The sequence below is a fragment of the Tubulanus polymorphus genome, chromosome 7 (assembly GCF_964204645.1).
Source record: "Tubulanus polymorphus chromosome 7, tnTubPoly1.2, whole genome shotgun sequence".
NCBI classification, from domain to species: domain Eukaryota; kingdom Metazoa; phylum Nemertea; class Palaeonemertea; order Tubulaniformes; family Tubulanidae; genus Tubulanus; species Tubulanus polymorphus.
This window is the reverse complement of record NC_134031.1, coordinates 8,675,713-8,697,593: the sequence shown is the minus strand read 5'-3', so window position 1 is coordinate 8,697,593 and position 21,881 is coordinate 8,675,713. Positions and strand designations below refer to the sequence as shown.

At 38.3% G+C, this 21,881-nt stretch overlaps 2 protein-coding genes across 5 annotated transcripts in view; one reads left to right on the top strand and one right to left on the bottom strand.

Annotated features, from left to right (window-relative positions):
- LOC141908280 (torsin-1A-interacting protein 2-like) overlaps nt 1-1,272 on the bottom strand; it is a 42,657-nt gene extending 41,385 nt beyond the window's left edge. For 2 of the 4 annotated variants that reach the window (XM_074798252.1, XM_074798259.1), the window contains exon 1: nt 1,230-1,272. The gene's annotated coding sequence lies outside the window, so the exon portion shown is untranslated. Of the gene's footprint in view, nt 1-253; nt 343-962; nt 1,014-1,229 lie in introns of those variants that run through there. The other 2 variants (XM_074798257.1, XM_074798255.1) reach the window with 2 other exon arrangements.
- A 105-nt stretch (nt 1,273-1,377) lies between these two features.
- The window catches only part of LOC141909283 (band 7 protein AGAP004871-like), a 61,362-nt gene continuing 40,858 nt past the window's right edge, over nt 1,378-21,881 (top strand). The window contains exons 1-2 of the mRNA XM_074799675.1: nt 1,378-1,534; nt 18,673-18,782. Coding sequence (XP_074655776.1) covers nt 1,414-1,534; nt 18,673-18,782 — 231 coding nt within the window. The 5' untranslated portion in view covers nt 1,378-1,413. The remainder of the gene's footprint in view (nt 1,535-18,672; nt 18,783-21,881) is intronic.

Below are 21,881 nucleotides of genomic sequence, written 5' to 3'. Positions count from 1 at the left end.
ACTCAAATGTTTTAACTACATATAGCCTCACCTTACTTATCCTATCCCTGCTGGCGTTAAAACGGACCCTTACCCTAACCCTAGTTAGTTACCTAATCGTTGGTGGTAAGCTTTTTATAATCAGATGGGCTTATACCAACGTTAGGGATGACAAGGACCAAAACACGGTTGAAAAAAGTAACACTTCAAAAATATACTTTCTATTCACTTCAGTCCACAATTAATGGCTTAATTCACAAACTAACACAGGTACCTTCCGAAATAATCCAATTTTATGTATGTTTCGAGTGGTTAATGAACATTATTTTGAGAAATTAATTAATTTCTCCACCAATTTCGCCATTGGCCGCCATTTCTCTGTATTGCACATGTGGCATGATAAGACAAGGGGACCTACAAGGATTTATATAAAACTTCCAAGACGAAACGACAATTTTTATTTTTGATGGTTTTCCAATTTATATTTCAGATCTTCGTGTTTTCCATAATAAATAATGAAATAATAAATTCTGGTATAAGAAAAATGTGAATAAGTGTTGATTTCTTAATTTTTTTCAATTTCGTCGTTTCGCTTCGTTAGTATGTGCTGTTGTCCTGGCCTCAGTCCACAGGTGCCAGCACCTCCAGTAATTTTCAAAATGGCAGCTGTTGACCCGACGGAAATTTACCCTCACTTTACGGCCGATTTGCACATGGATTAAGATCGTCAGGTGAGGTGTTATAGGTATCAGACAAACTACGAATCTGTTGTGCGTCGATTACAACAAAAATTGGACGGATATCTTAAGAGACAATGAAATGCCAGGCAAATTACTCGTCAGTCAAATTGGCTGACGAAGATTTCATATAAAAGTGACCTTCCCATTCCTGACTGTGGTTTGTGAAAATATCCGATTGTGAAACTAAACCACAGACAGGTTACTGACTAACCCTAACCCTAACCCACTGGACCCTCTTCTCACCCTCTTGACACTAATCCTCTCCTCTCTAGACCATAATCCTAATATCAATATAAAACCGTCGTAAATAAATTATTTTAAATATAGAATTTACGACCGCTTTACGACGCCGTAAATATAGCCACTATGTTATTTTTGCGCGTTTTCGTGGAGGACCAAAAAAAAAATCTTAACAAGTCCCGAATCAGCCACCATAAATGGCCGTAACGAGGCGTCAGTCACTTAGATTTTATCTAGGCCTATTACAAATTAGAATCTCCGCTAACTTACGATTTTAACTCCCGATTTTTCCACTCACTCGACGGCCTTCGGACAATGTCTCTCCTACACCGTATTTTGGTGTAAACTAAAGCGCGGAAATGGATTATTATTCTCTTTAAACCGGATTTTAGCTATAGCTGTGTTGCAAAATAAGATGCAGTGTGTCCAGTGTCAGTACGATGAGCATTGATTGATGTTGAATAGGATAAGTCCAGAACAAAGAGAAGAAGAAAGCCTTATGGCATCAAATAGCCACGAACTTCGATCTAAAGGAGGTCCTCAGTCTAGCTCTGATCAGCAGGGTGTCATAGGTGGTAAGTTCGGCAGACTAAACTGCTTGTTTGGTGTCTTTCTTCTTGTTACTTTAGTTTTAGATATGATTGATGATCAAAGGGGTTTGGGACATCATAGGGGTTTGGCGATGGGCATGATTTTATTTCCGGGTTGTTGATAATTTCCCGAGAATGGCGCTAAATATGAACTGTGAATAAATTCAAAATATCACAGAATACCATAGGCCTACACCTTGTGTGTTCATATTGTTTAGGCCTATTTATCCGCTATAAAAGCGTAGACGGAATCCAGTTATTTTGGGAAGTTTTGAAGACGCTTCTATGTAATATCTTGATATTTGGGTTACAAATGTATATCTACCCTAAACACATCTTCAACCCAAACTGGCCCTGTCAGAATCAAGATGGCTGACTGGCAGCCATTGTTGTTCGCCAAAATAGGCACTTTTTACACATTTTTGAACTTTTTGAGGGAAATTTTGAAGACGCTTCGATCAATTACCTTGATCTATCGTATATATTTGAATCCCCCAAGGGCCCATCAGTGTAAGAAAAATTGGGTCGATCAGACTCAAGATGGCCGTCGTATGACCTTTTTAGTGCCCAAAAATGTCAATTCTGGCCCGAATTCTGAGTCCTGTAGCTCCTACTTGATTCGAATCCAGTCTTCCAATGGGTTTCTACGGAGAAATACGAAATAAGAATAACATTTTTGACATTGTTTTGTAAATATTCTTTGTAAATATTTGGAAGATTTAACAAAAATCATCTTGTCATCCTTCCGACGCGACACCGCCCATAAGTTGTGGAATTTCTCAGGTTTCTGGAAGTGCAACGTCAGGTAATTGGTACTTAAGTTAGAAATGATTTGTGATATATCATACTAGTATGTGGTTCGGTCCTAGGGAGATTTCGATTTCAGGTGTGGGCAGAACGTTCTTGGAGAAATTATATCCAAACTTTGTGATTTCGGGTTTGATAACGTCGTCAAGTTTAAGTATCTCATATTTCTTAAAGACGCTCGAGGTATGGGAGTTATATTTAGCGTTATCTATAATGTGAATAGCCATCTTTTGTAATTTAATCCATGTATTCATTTGAGCACGTGTAATTAACAGGCCCCTAAGTGAGATGCCATACATCAGGTGACTCTGGATAATATAAAGATCTTTTGACAGTGGCTGGCATGAAGTTTTTTAATGATCTAAGAAGATAGAGATTTTTGTTTAATTTGGAAATCAATAGTTTGATGTGTGGTTCTCAATTGAAGTTTTCATCAATTGTTGGTCCCAAAAGCTTAAAAAATGTGGAAAAAGTAACGTTTCATTGCCAAATTCAATGGGTATGAATGAAAGTTTAGACCATCTATCTTTTTATGAGTATAATTGTAGGCCTATGGGACCGTTCATTAAATATGTACGCAGAAAATAGGACCTTTTTTCAAGGCCCTACCTTGTGTACGCACATCGTACTATATTGCCGATGACCTCCTACCTTACGTACGCATTGATTGATCATGTAGGCCTAGTATAAAACAAAAACAAACACCTAATCTACTGGTTAGTAATCTACTGGTCTGTTTGTTATAGTATAAATGAATTTTATTATTTGAGACTTTAATTATCGCACCATATAGCTTGCCCCTTTTGAAGGGATTTACTTGGATGCACCCTTTTAAAAAGGGCAATGAATTCATAATATATTTCGAGACTCCTGGCTGAACTACTACATGTACCTAGACGTATCGGCCCCACTCCGCGCGGTTGCGCCACCGCGCGGGATTTACGCGAAGCAGCAAACACAAACATGGCCACTCTCTCAATTTTCAATGATAGAAATCGTGTGTGCATTTCAATTATTTCGGCTGTTAGGGTTTTAAGGCACAATGTAAGTTGATGATGTGATATTGCGATGTTAATTAATGATAATTCCGCAGTGAAGCTAGTCACAAACGGTGCCGATTGAGTGTACAGCTGCCAATAACACTGAAATGTGCGTAGTTGCTTAACTATTTGCAGTGAATTGCAGACGAAACATGAAGCCTTAACGGCCGTTTAGAAAAAAATTATACCAATCGCAATTGTAAAATAAAAATGAGATAGAACCTAAGTTAAAATTCTGGCCATTTCTAAAATGTTACTACTAATTTTTAGTCACATTTAGTTTTCCAACAGTAATGAGGGGTGGTAGGTAGTCATGCAATTCAAGTCATCATTTATTACACGTTACTTCCGTGTTGTTGAAAATCTCGCGAGTCCTGGACCAAACCCCATTGAACAATGTGATCTGCTGGCCACAAATGCACACAGATCACACTACACTACCGATTACACACTCCAGTACCCACAGCTTTCATATATCCATCCAAATATTTAGAGTGTCTTTCTTCCTGGATCTAGTAGCCAGGCTACTACAAGATTATACTGTAGAAATTAAGTGCACTTTGATTTATTAAGTATGTTCGCTTTGTGTTAATAGCTACCTTAAGCTTTGTACGCAGATCGTAGGCTTTTGCCTTTGAGGTCCTACCTAGGGTTTGCATACGTACTTAATGAACAGTCCCTATAAAGCATTTTAAATTCCATGAAAATGTTTATTCAACTTAGGACACCTGATGCAATATTTGAAACAATTATGATTAGCCTAAAGGAGTTATAATAATAATCACTGAAAACAGGGGTATTCAGCCTGAAAAATAAACCAGTATTGAAAAAGTATTTAACTCCAGCACAATTTATCAAAATCAAACTTGTTTTGTAGGATATACATAAACCACTAGAGTTAAATTTGGACCTGAAAGTGAATAAGTTGCTAGATTTTTTTCTTATGTAGGCTACATTAGTACGCCTGATGATGGCTAATAGTGTTTAGCCGAAACGTTGCTCTGAATAAATTCTCTGCTATTCAAGTAGTTTTAATCTCAGACTGAATCATTGTGGGATTTCTCTCGTCGTCGTATTGCACATATGTCTATGTTCATATAGGTACCAACTATGAAACTGAATTTAACCACATAGGCCTAGGCCTACTTGATAATACATAATTTATGTTACATGTATAAGATGTAGATCTCCAATTATAATAAGCACTATTAATTCGATGAAGGGCAATTCTCCTGAAAGTACCCTAGATTTGTGAAGAATGAAATTTGCCATCGACAGCCAATGCAGGTGTCAAGTAGTGGCGAACACCCTATATTTCAGGAAGTGAAGTTCTCTACGCAATCAAAAATATGAAATTTTTCCTACCAAAGTCATATCCTGAAAATACTTGTGAAATGTGTCACTGGGCACCATAATGTTTAGGGGCCTATATGAATGGAATTGAATGAAGTTTCAATGATTTTCAATGATTTTTTAAGGTGACCTAGTTGAGAGCCTATCTTTGCGTTTGAACAGAATGTACCGCTCAAAATGGCGCCTTGAAACTGGAAACTTCTTTATTGCCTTCATGTCTATCCAAATTTAACAGAAATTTTCATTCAAACTTTTCATCTGAAAATGCTTGGTTTGTCTCCGTCCTGTACAACACTATTTTTGAATGGCTATATTTTTTTCTTGTATGTATGATATCAGAATCTGTTTGCTGTCTGATGATAAACAACTTCCCTAAGTACCAATGTGCCAAAACGCATTGAAATTAAAGGATGCCTTGTAGTTATTTTAGCTGAAAATGTAGTGTAGTGTCCTGTACAACACAGGGAGAATCGCCCTGAATTATGAATTGAATTGATCCTTGTCCCGGGCTGCTGTTGATACTCTGTCAAATCCATAATAAAGAAAAAATGATGGACAACAAAATTATGATTGTTTCTACAAGTAAAGGTTAACGTAGCCTAATAGACTGAGCAGTTATTAGAATCAAACACTTGTGTGTTCTTTGCACTAGTATTTGCAGAAGCTGATTTACATTGTATGATCCAGCTCAAATCCACTTTTCATCGCAAACAAATTGTCAATAGAGCAATTCCAAGAGTTTCAATTGCAATCCGACCCAAATAGGCCAACAAGTCCATAATTGAACTATCCAATCCTAGTCATCGCAAACTTATCACAGTGTAATGTCCATCATGTTGAATCACTCAGTATGAGTCGAAAGAATCAGATCTTCGGACTGCAATCGATCATTTCACATCACGGAATCTGCATTATACACATTCATTGTGTTGTTGGAACTGGAAAATATTTTAAAAACTTAAATGAAACGATTGGGTCGATCGGACTCAAGATGGCCGTCCTTGACCTTTTTTGTGCCCTCGAATGTCAATTTTGGCAGTCCTGTAGCTGCCTACTGGTTTGCCATTTTCCTTAAAATTTGTGGTGGCTATTCTATGGAAAGGGATCTTTAATACCTAAGACAGGTATTTTTGATCAGCCAATTATCACGCAATTGGCGGCCATCTTGGTGTCATCAGTACTCATTCGTAGGTGGAAAAAGTTTTTCCACATTATATCATGATACCTAAGCATATTCTGTTACCACAATCAATTGGAAAGTTGTAGCTCATAACATGTTCTATGATTGTGGTGAGTTTCAAGGTCATTGGTTTTTGTGTATGGCCACTAGGGGGCTTGAATAATACAATAACTTATTTTTTCGATATTATATTCGTACCTATGCATATTTGTTACCACAACCAATTGCAAAGATATAACTCATGACACGGTCTATGATTGTGGTGAGTTTAAAGGACAATAGTTGTTCTATATGGTCACCAGGGTGAGTTGAATTGTAGAATAACTTAGTATTTCCTTATTATATTGGTACCTAGGCATATTTTGTTACCATAATCCATTGCAAAATTGGAGGTCGTGACACGTTCTATGATTGCAGTGAGATTTAAGGTCATTGGGTTTTGCATATGGTCACCAGGGGGCGTTGAATAGTAAAATAACTTATTATATTGGTACCTAGGCATATATTGCTATCTGACATGTTCTATGAATGTGGTGAGTTTCAAGGTCATTGGTTTTGTATATGGTTACCAGGGAGTGTTGATTATTGAAATTGTTAGATTGTTTAGCATTTGAAACCACTTTCCTTGTGAGCATGAATTTTGCAACTGATTGTGATAGCAATATATGCCTCTTGTCCCTGGACCCCTAGTTTCTGATTCATATACGCTAATTGTACGAACATTAGGGCTATTACAAACCAGGGTATAATTGAAGTCCAATTTGATAGGCCCTATTCATATTGAGGAATTGTATAATGCGTACAGCTGTACTCTAATCAGAGTCAAGTTTGGAAAAATCCATACAACAAAGGTACATACAATGAAGTATGCAAGCCTACATAATGAATTCAAATTCATTAGCCTGTGATCACACTTAGGGCAATTTTTGCTCATCGAAAATGTGAGACCAGGCATTAGCCAAATATAGGCACTGGTCAATTCATTGCGTGGGAATACTAGTTTCAAAAGTGACTCGATTACTTTGTCTCTACATTGTTTTCATAGTATCAAGTGAGCGTGCTCTCTATTTAGGCATGAGCTGAATAAGATTTGGGTCTGATCCGGGGCCAATTTCAAAGGTGCCAAATCCTCTTGTGATCACGGCTTTAGTAGGTTCAGAAGGGTGAGAATAAGATTAGTTTGTAATGTCATATCATCACAAATAAATAACAGGGAACAGGGGCGGAGGAACATTGGGTAGCCTAGGCCATACCATTTATTGGAACATTTTATAGAGATGTAAGGTATTGTTCACTCACTGAAACAGCCACGAGCCGGGGATACCCCTTGAAGTTTGGGAAATTTTGAAAAAATAGCTTCGAAAAATGCATTCTGATGCTGAGAACCTCTTTGAGTGTGAAATTGAGACAAATGTGCTAAATGATACAAAACGACGGACGAAATTAAGCGGAACTCGAGGAGGAATTGGGTCGACCCAGTTCCGCCGCCCCAGGGGAAGACAACTAACGCAATGCCCTTGAAAGATGAGTATCCATGGGACTATCTTTCACATGTATTTGTATCTCCCAAGGGCCCATTTATAAGAAAAGTTAGATCGATCAGACCCTAGATGGCCATCCTGTGACAGGCCAGTAGCTTGCTAATGGTTTGCCATATTTCATTGAAATTTATGATGGGTATTCTGTGAGGAAGGATCTGTAGCATATCAGATGGGTTTTGCGATAAGTCAAATATCACGCAATATAGAAGTTTCCAGTTTCTAGGCGCCATTTTGTGGCGGTCCCACGAGGTCTCCATTGTAGCAATAATTTGCGCTCATTTTTAAAACATAAGTTTAGATCGAATATCATATAGTTCTGCAGGCCCTTGCTCGACAACTTAATTTGTTCACCATTTTAAAGGAAATGAAATGCAGATATTTGCTGGTGATTCTTGGATTTTTTGAACGCAACAATTGAGAACAGTGACGAAGTGAAACCAAGGATTGCATATTTTAACCGCACGTAAAAAAATGTAAAAAAAATCACGATTTTTATTAATTTTAAAATATCTAAGTATTTCTTAAATCTATATTTCCAATTTTTTACATGGTAAAAAGGGTTATTTGCCGTTTGGGCCTGCGTTGAAATTGTTTGAATATCTTTCTTGACGACTGATCTGTAACCGCTTGAGTTTGAGATAACGCGCCAAAGGGGTGTCCCACGGTGTATCGCAAAATCCAAAATGTGAATGTAAAATCCTTACTGAACACATAGATGCATAATATATATCAGATCAACTGATTATCAATGAAATTTCATACTGAAATGTCGCACGGAGAGTGACGGTGAAGTTCTATACTGAACTAATTTTCAATAAAACTATATAATTCACAGTATGTCAAATAAACTAGCAAGGCAGAAATCCCATTATCAGTGCTTTGCAGCTATTTTTCGTCATGCTACAATATCTTGAACTCATAATTTTTGGCTTTTAAGAGCGCAATATACCTCAGTGGGACATCTTATCACTGCAGCATCAGCGGGATATGTTGTTGCACCACACCTATGCACCTTTACTACATACAACCTCCGTATTTACTTTCTATTACAGTGAATGATGATTCGCATGTTTACAATCCATTTGCCCTAATGTTCATGGTTATGAATTTGTTAATTATGCTATTCTCAATTTTTTGTTCTAGTGTTTATATATCCTTTAACCAAAAACATGCATTTTCAGTGCAACATGAATGGCTTTGCGAGCCACAAATTTTTCAATCGCTTCATTGGTGATTATACAAAGGCATATAGTCATGAATAAATACCATGTTATTTTGATATGATAGGAAAATACCCAATTCTACTGTGTGTATTTCCAAAATTGGTTGTATTTGTTGTTCAAATCGGCCTGGTGATTGTTGCCATAGTAACACACTCTCTGAAACTGTTGCGCTATTTTTAGGATCCTACGTTGTAATGGGATACCTCATTAGTCTACGTACCTTCTGTGTCACCACGCATTGCACATAGGCCTATGTCTCCTACAATACCAGTTGTTAACCAATGAATAGGTTTCTATAAGACCCTTGCGATCATATTTTTTTGTTTATATTATGGATAGAATCTCCATAAAATATACCGGGGAAAAAGAGTTTTGGCAGGTGAATAGAATCATGTTTTACATATTGTAGGTTGATTTGGCTTGGCTCCAAACCAATATATAGGCCTATACCACCAGGTAAACAATAATCAATATTTATTTGAATACCCTGGTTTTCTAAAGATATTTGAAATACTTGCAACTTGACAACCACTACTACTTGAGAGCAATTCCTACTAACATTCTTTTTAGGGTTTTCTGTTTCTTCACAGAAAACCCTATTGAAATTCGTGTGATTATTATTATTTTTTTTTTTCCCTTTTCCACACAGTTTTTGTTAAAAGTGTAAAGGCTTCCTTACCTTACCGCTGTCGCCGATACAATCCGTATGATATCCTTCAGCTCACTTCAATCTCCAGATACTGCATGGGAATTTTGATAAATCCACGTTATAAAGGCACTGTCGAGCCGTAAACATCGGAAATTTGGCTCCGTTCAATTAGATGCCATGTTGTGTTTTCTTTCCGAAATTTCTCTCTTCTTTATGAGGAAGAGCTATCGAATTATTCCCTCTCTTCTCCACAATCAATTTCAAAGTCAATTTTATGAATTTATTGCTCAGCGGGTCCGAGTCCAATAGTTTACGAGTCCGGCGTTCGCGTGTCTGACAGGTTTACGGGCATTTGTTTGTTACCTCTTTAATATTTTTGATTTCTTGTTATTCCGGTTATTTCATTTAAGTATATTGCTGATCAGTTCATGTAACCAAAAGCGTCAATAAACAGATTTTGAATTGATCAAGTTTAAATCAAGGTCGTTGAGTCGCGGAGGGCTACTAGAATTACAGTGCAGAATTACGTTCGTCTCAGAGAGAAAACACATGACAGAAAAGTATCAGGTGATTATCGATAGCCATCGGTACACACAGTTGACAAACAGTGTTAGGCCTGTGCCGGTTGGTGCGTACTGGGAATAAATATACTGGTTGGTCAGTTGGTTTGGTTGTGAAGTGTGGAAGCTAGGCCTAAGAAAGCCTACCGGTATTTATTTGTCTATAGGCCTATTATATAGTAGCCAATACCATTTTTTAAGTACAAAGTTGTTACGCGTACGTGACTGTACGGTGATATCCACAGGTTAACTGTACGTGAGTTCCCTAAAAACGCAGTACGTGAGTTCCCTAAAAACGCCATACGTGAGTTCCTATAATCTGCAAACGCGCATGCGTGAAAGAAAAGAGTTTGGGTTAGGTCAACCACCCCAGCTGGTTCGACCTAGTTTTGGATTTAAGCAATTATCAGAAAAAATACTACGCGGTCAAACACCCCTGCCGTTTGACCTATTTATGAATACAAGTAACTACGGCACTATTACTAAGAAGTCAAACGCCCCAGTTGTTTGACCTAGTTTGGAGTAAAAGGTAAAAGTTCTTGAATAATCGTAAGTGGGCTATAAAAATGCCACAAAGCCACCCACCTGTGGCTGAGCCCACCCGATCACCTCGCGATCCTGATGTATTTACGGAAGGCCTCGGAATTCCATCGGCCTGCCACCCTTATCTGCGTGTCTGGGACTCCCATCGACGTCGCATCAGTTGCCGCATCGATGAGGAAGGAGTGACCCTTGAACGCCTTAAGGCGGGCGTAGGTCGGCCTTGCGACGGCTTGCGACTCACTGCGACGCGACTCACTGCGACCGCCAGCGACGGGTTGCGACTGCCAGCGACGCCAGTCGCAATGAGTCGCACATGTTCTACTTACTGCGACGCGACGCTTCCGTCGCAACCGACCTGCGTGCTGTTGCGACTGGCAGCAACTAGTCGCACACAGTCGCTGACAACCGCATCACAACTGACTTGCGCTGCCACTTGTGACGCAACGCGATGATCGCGTTGCATCGCAAGGCCGACCTATGCCCGGCTTTAGGTGTTAGTCTACACCACTGCAGCAGACTTACGAGACGATGATCGAATGCTCGCCTTAACCATGGAGTCCCATCGCAATCTATAAACAGTGGGCCTGGATGGGGGCCTCGGCGCTGTAGATAAGTGGTGATAGTCGACCAGGCATCAGTAACTTTGGTTGAAAGGGAGGAAAAATCAACATGGATGACCTGAAGGCCCACGCCTGCGCTGTGTTTAAACTTCTTCAGGACTATTTGGAGATCAAAGGCGGTGAATGTCACGTCTTCGAGTTGTACCACACTCGACGCTAAGTTGAGTGTCCTCAGTAGGAGCTCCCCTAGGCGAAAATAACCACAAAACACGATGATCATCACTGATTTCATCAAAAGACGGTTGTAAGCCAAGCTTTCCTTCACGGCAAGGCAGTCAAATATACGGGCCAAAATATCTGCGGAAATAGGGAGACGAACATCTGAGCTCCGTGATAGGTTCCTCGCGCCTGCTAACATTTTCTGAATGATAAAGGCCTCACCTTGTATCTTGTGAAAATATGAGGCCGAAGCAATGGCCGAGGTCGACAAACCCCCTTCTTGCAAATGTGCGACGGACAAGATAATAGAATACTCTGAAACCAGAACCAAAATGGTGTTGCCCGACTGCTGACCAAACGCGACTAGCTTACCCCAAGACCGTTCATAGGCCTTCGCGGTACCGTTGTCACGGCCGATGCTAACAGGGCGTCTATAGTAGCTTATACTTTCTGGTAGCCAAGACTAGCAACCGGTGTAGGTTGAGGGTCGGCCCACAGGGCTTCCACGCGAAATCGACGAAACTGGAACCGAGAAAGTGGGTCAGGTAAAATGTTATATTTACCGGGTATGTGTTCGCTAATGAAAAGGATATTGTATTTTAAACAAACACAGACTATCTTGCATCATAGCCTTATCTCGTGATGATTGTTTATTAATCATGTGGACCACAGATTGGTTATTGGAATTAAAACATATGGTCTTGTTTTTCCAATTTGCCCCCCAAATTAACAGTGCGGCAACGATCAGATGTAGTTCAAGGACCGCGATTGAACAAGACCTCCAGCTTAAGGGCCACGAACCATGGAACCAGTGGGTGCTGTAAACCGCACCGTTACCAAATGCACCCGCGGAATCAGTGTACAAATTCAAACAATCATTAGTGAGCTTACGCTCATCGATGAAGAACGATCGACCGTTAAAATTTGAAAGGAAGACTTCCCAGACCTGGAGATCGTTCTTCGCGCTCGCCGTTAGTAATATATGCAAAGAACGATGAGGCACGCCAACGGTGAGGTCGATCAGCCTCCTGAGGAACGGTCGTCCCGGTACGAGCACTGAACGCGCAAAGTTCCTAGCAGCGACTGCACCTCTCGCAAGGTTACTTTCCGTTTAGACAGGAATGTTTCGCAATAATTAGAAAATCGTCTAAGATATGCACAACATAAGAAATCCCTGGCTTATTAACAGCAATCCATTTAATACATGACGAGAAATGGTCAAAAATCGCGCAGGAGCTGGCTGCACCCATGGGTAAAACTGCATCGGCATAATAAAGACCATCTAAAGTGACACCCAACAGTGGCTGGTCTAACTTATGTATAGGGATTATTCTGAAGGCTGACTCAATGTCGGTCTTTGCTAGAAAAACATCGTCACCTAGGGACTTAATGATTCTAATCGCATTCTGAATCGTCGAATATTTTATGGCGGATGCCTCCTTGGGAATAAAATCGTTAACCAAGCCTTCTGGGTACGATAGGTGGTGAATAACCCTAAAACCCCTGGAGTTTTTAGGAACTACTCCTAGGGGCAAAACGTGGATTGGTGTACCGTCCGACATGAATGGGGTCTGAAAAGTACCCTGAACTCTACACGTTAAAAGCTCTTTGCTGACCCTTTCACGGATCACGTCAGGGCGCTCCCAAGCGGACTTGACTTTATCCACGCATTCGGTAGATGAGGGACTCACGAAAAAGCTGTCAATGCGAAAACCAGAGGTAAAACCTTCAATAATAATGTAATGATCCTCGGCCTCGTAATCGTGAATGTACTTTCGAAGTTCGGCAAATTATGATTTATAGGCGGGGTCGCTATACTTATATCCACTTGAGGTGCCTGGCGTTTTTTGACGCATTATTCTTTTTCAAATCTATTTGAATAAAGACATTTTTCTGTTCTTATTACATCTACATCAGGATTGAAGTCTTGCAAGGGTAAAATTATGAGTTGGATTTTAATTATGCGTATTGACAATGAATGTAGCGCCCGTTGCCTGCACACAAGAGTGTACTTTGCACTGATTCGGAAAATATCAAACATGTTAGATATTTGGCGAACGGCAAAATGCGTTGGAAAACTCACCCTCACAAGAGCCGAAAACTGCGCTGAGCACTTTGTGTCCGCATTATTCGGCTAGTGTGGAGGGAGCTTTAGCCCATTCAGTGCATCTACATTGCAGTGCGATATATAAATCGGTGATGGATTTTGCTAGTACACCGCACTGTGGTGTATTGATGTAATTAGTAATTAAGTTTTATCCCTATTGAAAGATGGCAGCATCTGTCAAACATAGTGAAATATTAGTAACTAACACTGCGCCACGGTGTAGACGCACTCAAGTGGTATACCAGTTATTCAACACACTGGCGTGGAATTTTTCGAAATTTCAAATTATCCCCAGCACTATACAGTATCAATTAGACAGCACTGAAAGTGGCATTTGCACAGTGTCTGATTTATAGCATTGGTTGATGTCTATGACATCATGCCAATGCAAGTAAAATGGATCGAAAGTCGTAGTTTAAAAAAAAAGCGCCGACTCTTCTCATTTTCATAGTAACTTCAAATTGTAACTCCGTTCTCGTAAAATATACAGACACAGCTGAAAATGACTCAAAATAATGTTTCAATTATTCCCTACAAGAAGGCGTCGCCAGATTTCGGATTAATTGGCCCAAAAAGTAATTCGCATTTTTCTCATTAGTTATGTGGTAGATGAGAGGGGGTTAGGCAATCGCGTAGTCATATGTCCGCATTGACATTGGCAGTAAAGAATGGGGAATGGCCTCTTTTGAAAAGAAAAACATAAATTATATCATTATGAATATCATAGTGTTTAAATATCATAGTTATTCCTCCTATCAGAAGCAATGAGATTAATTGGGATTAATTCTCAGTGGCAGAATACATATTTCTAGAGCAGATGAACGGTTGGCCGACTCATGACTGAAACCCGTATGGGTAAGTTATGTGATCGCGCAGGAACACCTTTACTAAAGTTAAAGGCTCAACTCCAGAACAGGTAAAAGTAGATCTGCGGGTCCAACATTTTCACTGAGAAAAGTATTAATACGCGCACATAGATAGAAGGAGGCACATGAAGTAATTTTCAGAAATCGGCAATCGGAAACCTGATAGTCAACCATTTCTCGAGTCGACAATCGGCAATCAGCAATCAGAAACCTGATAGTCGACCGTTTCCCTTTATTGACTTTCATGAAATTCATATGATTGTGAGGGTGACATAGATGCTGTGATTGTGAGGGTGATATAGGTACTGTGATTGTGATGGTGATATAGATGCTGTGGGTGATTGGTTTGTGATTGCCCATTGCCGATTGTCGACTAGAGAGCAGGTCGACAATCGGTAATCAGGTCTCGAGAAACGGTCGACAATCAGGTTTCTGATGGCAATTTGAAACCGAACCACTCACCTCATTTGAGAAAACCCTCCATGATGGAACTGTTTTGACCTATTCTGGAGTTGAACCAAGTTGAAACCATTTCATGATGACGCGAACATCAAACGGTAAAAAGTTCCACCCAGCCTTGATACGATATCACCAATAAAGATAGATTATTTTATTCAATTTTACTAGAGTTGTTTAATAGAGGAAAATATCATTATTAAGTACGCTGAGAATAACCATGTTGTATCATCAATCAGTTGACTGACAGTTAATTGTAAAATTCCATCGGTTCGGCCATTTTTTAGATAACTTTTCATTAAGATGCTCTGCCTGCCTCCTGCACACTCACGAGGTGGTAGCAGCCCTGTCCGCACTCGGCAGATAGATTCGCTTTGTAATGCGCGCCGGTAAATATAACTCTTATCTTTTCCATGCGTTGAACACCATAACAGTGATTGAATTGACATGAACCACATTGTTTGTCGAAAATTGCAAAATCGCAATGGTTATTTGCCGCTACTGTTTTTGGTTTACCTTTGTCAGCGATATGAAGTTGGCATTGAGGCAATTCATGTAAAATCGTATAAAGTTTTTTTATGTGAGCATTTGTTTCCTTGGTTCTCGGCTTAAACAACGTATAATCGATGCGATTGAAGGCATGGCGAACCTCCGTCGATGACATGGTCAACATTGTTAAAATTCTACGAAAAACTGTTTTTGGCGGATAATTCTTATCTCTCGCGTATAAAATTGCAATGACCTCGATTGGGGGGCGTTGTCTCTACGAGCGAATGTGATTGGCTGTTTTGGGGATTAACGGGGAATTCCAGCGCTACTAAAATAATTATGGGAAAGCCATAGAATGGCGAACATTTCATTGGACTAGGTGCCGTATACGTGCAAATTTCAAATGCTCATTGCTGGTGAGAATGTAATTATTATCCGCCATAGGTATTGTTTCATTTTAATACCCGGTGATTGATTTGATTGACATTGAAGTGTAAGCGAACATTCACTTACACAAGGCCTCCACGTGCGCGCGGAAATCATTAGATTAGACTGTTGCACACACAAACACGCGCGTACAGTATACACTATTATAGTGATACTGAAATGCTGCTTGCTGGCGCATTTGACATTTCATCAGCAGGGAGCAGAAGATGAGCGCTGTGTTTTCTGTTTGATAGAATTTGTTATAAATTGTAATTTCTTGTGACCTGAAAATACTAAGCAGCAAACAATAGGTATAGGTCGAGGTCTGAATATTGTAGTGGTAAATTCCAGGATTTAAAACGATCTAATACGCCAATTTCTTACTGCACCGGTATTTTAGCTTCCGCGGCCATACATTCAGCCACCCTCTGATATGTGACATCATATGAATTTTATTTGAATATTTTTTCATATTATGAAAAATATTTCTTTGAAAATATAAAATAGTTTCCATGCCGCGCCTACCTGTACCCTACAGGATTTTTGATTTTTGATGTGGACCGTTAACAAATGTATATCTTTGGTCTTTTGACTACAAAATAATCCTTTAAGAAAGATAAAATAGAATATTTAAACTTGTAGAACTTTGAAGTCACAAATTAAAAAGATTTTTCAAGCAATGCCCTTACCCCAAACAACCTCTAGCTTTCAAGGTAAACCACACTTCGCCCATGGGCAATTTATTTGGAATTGAACTGAGCAGCCGCAGTAGCTCAGTGAGCTAAGGCTTGATGCTGTTGCATCCACTATCAGTGCTGAGTGACATGTGGGTTCGAGTCCTGCTGACTGCTTACAGTGGTGCGGGCAACACTTCAAAGGCCGTCCCGTCATGAGGTTAAATGAACAATCCAATAGGCTTAAAAACCAAGGTCCGAACGACGTAAACAAACAAAAAGACTAACAAGCAATCATCAGCCTGCCTCAGTGACACCAACGCTGGCATCGCTCTCGACGTATCTCGACGTATTGGCCCCACTCCGCTCGGTGGCGCCACCGCGCGGGATTTACGCGAAGTTAAAATTCTGGCCATTTCTAAAATGTTATTAATTATTATTACTAATTTTTAGTCAGTGCGGAACGTTTACTTTTCCAACAATAATGAGGGGTGGTAGGTAGTCATGCAATTCAAGTCATCATTTATTACACGTTACTTCCGTGTTGTTGAAAATCTCGCGAGTCCTGGACTAAACCCCAATGAACAATGTGATCTGTGTGCTGGCCACAAATGCACACAGATCACACTACACTACCCATTACACACTCCAGTACCCACAGCTTTCATATATCCATCCAAATATTTATTGGCTTTCTTCCTGGGTTCAACATTTTGATGCATACATTTGTCTGGTCGATCTACCTCTTATGCATCAGAGTATTTTGCATTCAGAAAAATCGTTTTCTTCTCATTTTTCTTTTCAATAGGGCATAACAGTTCTTGTAGGAAAAACCACAGTCAGTCGAGATTAACCTTACAGTTGTACGTTAAATACGAATCTTGTGTAGGGGAAAGTGGCGAAATTGTTGTATTAAATGGGTTTTTCAATACAAATCTTGATTAATATATATCTCTTGGCTGGCGCATGATGGAAAACATCAGAATAAACTAGATTTGTCTTTAACAGAATCGTTTAACAAAACAAATAGCATAGGCTAAAACGTTTGGCAGAAACATGAAATTCATTCAATAGTTAAGTCTGTGGTCCCATTAACCTAGTGACCTGAGCGTGTCTACAATTGATAGCGACGGGTCAGGGACAGAAAACTCCCAGTCGCTATGAGTTGAACATGTTGAACTTTCAGCAATGTGTTGCAGCGACCACCACTTGTTGTGCGGCGTTTTTGCCAACTAAGATTACCTTCACTTTGCTGCTGTTTATGGGTACGAGTCCTGCTATATAATGTTTATTAAAACAATTTTTTTTGGCCCACTTTTTGTCAATAACTGTCTTTTTGTTCATTCTATAAACACTGACAAATAGAACAGTCTTCATCTTGAAATATACTTAAAAAGTGATTTTTGAACGAAAACGACAAACTACTTTATCGCCTTATTATTAGCAGATTGAATCAAATTGAATTGATGAATCCCTGTAATGTTCTTGTTGTAAGCGACCTGAGCGCAGTTCACAACTAGTGGTCGTCAGTTGTGTCGTGTCGTAGGGCGACCTGAGTGCCCCATGAAAATTTTCTTCTGATGCCCCTGCTAATAATAAGTTGTTCGTTTTCTCGAATTGTGGTTTCTATGGTACACCTGTTTGTTTTCATTTGTCACTTGTTCTGTTAACATTTATTCTGACACGTTCATGCTTTCGTTTATGTCCAGTAAGTTTATATGTTCTTCTATTTTCTGGTCATTCCACCTGATGATGGCTGTTAGTCACCAGCAGAAACGTTGTGGTTTCGTTTTAATAGATTATTTCATATAAAATTCGAATTGGGGACTTCTACCATCATGTTCAGACTATATCTCGCATGGATCAGAGAATTTGGGGATAGTGATCAGGGAATTCTGAGTGTACATGTCTGTACAATAACCGTGTATCTGACAGTCAATCACTTCACCATTGGCCACTTAATTGGCAGAAATTAGTTAATTGATTAAGTTTTAATTAGAAAAAAATGATCTTGCCAATGATATTGATATATGATATGAGTCAACATGATTACATGAAGTATGTGATTTATTTTGAAATTACATCTTCTTAAAAATTTCTTGAGGGTTTGATAAATCCCAGGATCTTGGATAAGTTAGAACCCTTCTCAGCAAATATTTGCATTAGTTCTGATGAAAGATTGGTTTTTTGCTGGTAACAGATGTTACATAATGAAAACATCAAATAGATGATCTTGATTCGACAGAATCTTGGATTTCTGTATGGATTTAATGTGACATTACTTTAAGGTTGATATAGGGCAGACCTTTTCTCTGTAGTATGGTTATATCACTTTAGTTAAGCCACTTGATATGATTCCATTACATCATCTAAATTCCACCATTAACCTAATTGTCTTGTATGATGTTCATATGTTTTGTTTATTTATAGCTGATGAAAATGCCATTGAAGGTCTTGGTTGCTGTGGCTGGGTCTTGACTATTATATCATGGTTAATGGTGGCATGTACCTTTCCATTTTCCCTCTGTATTTGCTTAAAGGTTGGTGATACAGTGTATATCAATCCCAGTATCCATTATATGAAAAGCTAATATTCTATCAACATTTCATACAAAAACTCATGTTAAACCTGTATAAATTCCGAAGTTTCAGAGTAACCTTTTTCACCAAAATTTGTTCTCACTTCATAGGCAAGTGTCTTTTCTAATTTTTGCTATTGCATATAAAACTTTCTTCCTTTGATACAAAATAACTTCCAAACGAGGCTTTGTTTCTCTTCGGAACTTTCAAAACATTCAATACAGTAAAAAAATCTCTAACCCTATTGAATTTCATCGGAATCCTCGGAATCTTATTTATTAATTTATTTTTTGTTGTTGGAACTACATTTCATTTCGGAAGATCACATGCCCTGTTCATGGCTTCACACAAGTGTGTGTCACTTATACTGGCATCCTCCCCCGGCAGGGATTCGAACCTGATGGCATCAAGATAGTCATGGTACGAAATCCTGCCACACTAGACCGAGTGTGCAGCTACACGCGCAGCTTAGATGATGTCATTATTAGCCAATCAGAAATCCCATTTTATTTTAGCCCAGGTTTTCCGATTTATAGTTCTTCCATTAAATCAACCTCACCAATTTTACAACAAGCAATGTGATTGGTGCCGCAAGTTTTCGTGCAGCATGTACCTGTGTACCAGGCTTACTATGGCAGGGGTTCATTCCTTGGCTGAGTGTAGCAATGCAATCAAGTTCGAATTCCTGCCGAGGGAGGAACTCGCTGCTATGTGGTTTATTGATCTGTGCATGTATATGAAAAGCGCGCCTAGCGTGTGGCCTAGTTAAAGTTTTCTTTGAAACTGTAAATGAATCAACTGCCAGGGTTTGTCGTGGGCCACTGTGAAAAGCAGCGAATTTTGTATAGTGAAATTGTGAAAGGTGGAAGTGAATCTTGGAAATTGCTCAATTTACGAAAATAAATGGTCTAACAAACTTCGTACACAGTGTAAGAAATAAATGAGATCGTCACTCCATGAACTATTTGGGTCAGTGGGGAAAACCCAGTGATGAATCATCATGCAGTTGTGTTGAATGTGATTACAACATGTATAGTGCTTCATGGAGATTGTGTCAATAGACAATGGGGGACATCTTAGGATCAAGGGGGATATCTTAGGCTTTTTGATTACTTGGAGCACGGTTCTCTGAAATTCTGCCAAAAACTTTATGCCAAAGATAGTTATGCCTTTCCATTTATAACTTGAAAAAAAGAAATTTCTTTCTTGATATTTTCTGCCCTTATTTTTGATCTAATTGTCGGTAAAAAGTCAATTTTCTCCCATCATTTGAATTCAATACAATGGAGTTTTCACTCTTTATCATTAAATGCATTTATTCTACTTAGTCTCTAGAATACCAATGTTTAATTTTAATGCTGGATTAAATGTCACCCTGATATAATTTGCATATTTCATAATCATATAGATCTACAATGTCATATCGAACAGTTCATAATATTTCATAGCTCTACTACATATTAATGATGATAATAATAATAATAATAATAATAATAATAATTAATAATAATAATAATAATAATAATAATTAATAATAATAATAAATAATAATGATAATGATAATAATAATGATAATAATAATGATAATAATAATGATAATAATAATGATAATAATAATGATAATAATAATGATAATAATAATGATAATAATATTGATAATAATAATGATAATAATAATGATAATAATAATGATAATAATAATGATAATAATAATGATAATAACAATGATAATAATAATGATAATAATAATGATAATAATAATGATAATAATGATAATAATGATAATAATATAACTTATGACTATAGTGTCAGTATGTGCTTTAAGGTCGTAATCAACATGTGACATTACTCAACATGTTTTCACGATAATTAGCTATAGTCAGTGCTCATCGATAATTAATTAATGTCTCTCAAACATGTCACTAGGTGTTTGTTTGTGAGTCCTGGGGCCGGTTTCACAAAGCGTAATTAACCCTTAATTATGATTAAATCACTAATCATGATTAAATTATCATGATTTAATCAAGTTAGGTGTTTCACAAAACGTAATTAACTTTAATTATAATTAAGTTAATTACAAAATTTAATTCTCCTCTAGAGTGTAATTAAACCATTTAATCATCATTAGTTTATTATTAAAAACAAAAAGCTGCAGATATTATTCATGGAATTTGGTGTTTATTAATTGATGACGGCAATTCCTACACTTATTCAGTTTTTCAGATTGTTTGGCTCAAATAATTTGGATTTTTTGCCTTTTGTAAAATGTCAATACTCTAAATTCTATTGATTTATTTTCAAACGTCCTATGTTTTTGTCAGCACGACCACCACATACTTAGAAGTATTGAATTAATTGATTTTGTCCATACATATGATAGATTTCTGTCAGTAGAGTACATATCTATGGAGTAAGTGTTAAAAAAGTGCTAATCACTGCTCGGAAATAAACCCCATTTACGAGGATTTTATTTTGCTGACTGGAGGTGAGTTTCTATTTAAAAACTTTTGAGACATCTTGCTAAGTTTTTCCACTGGTTCCTGAGACCTTTCAGAGCAATCTTTAACTCCCAAAGGAGTGAATTTCTCTTTTCCTCTAAACAAGGAAGGTTGTTCCTGTTGTTGATGCTTGGACAGCAAATGGCTGTATAAAGTTCCGCCATTTTGATACAGTTAAATTGTAATTAAGTTGCCTAATTATGTAATTAGTTAATTTTGTAATTAAACCCTTTCGTGAAACCGAATTTTAATCGTAATTAACTAATCATGATTAAGGAAATTTAATCATGATTTAGGTCCTAATTATAATTAAAGTTAATTATGCTTTGTGAAACCGGCCCCTGATGTCTACAACTTGTCTGACACCTAGTTCTCACATTATACTCATGATTCTGTATATAAAGACTATGTAAAGCTATGATAATCATTCTCATTCCGGGATGCAATAAAGATTGTACGTATAAGGTTTAACTGCCTTGTTGTTCCTGATGGATGGAATCCTGTACCGCTGGTGTAAATGCTAGTTCCCCAGCCAGCCTGCCGATACAACAACCAGCCGGT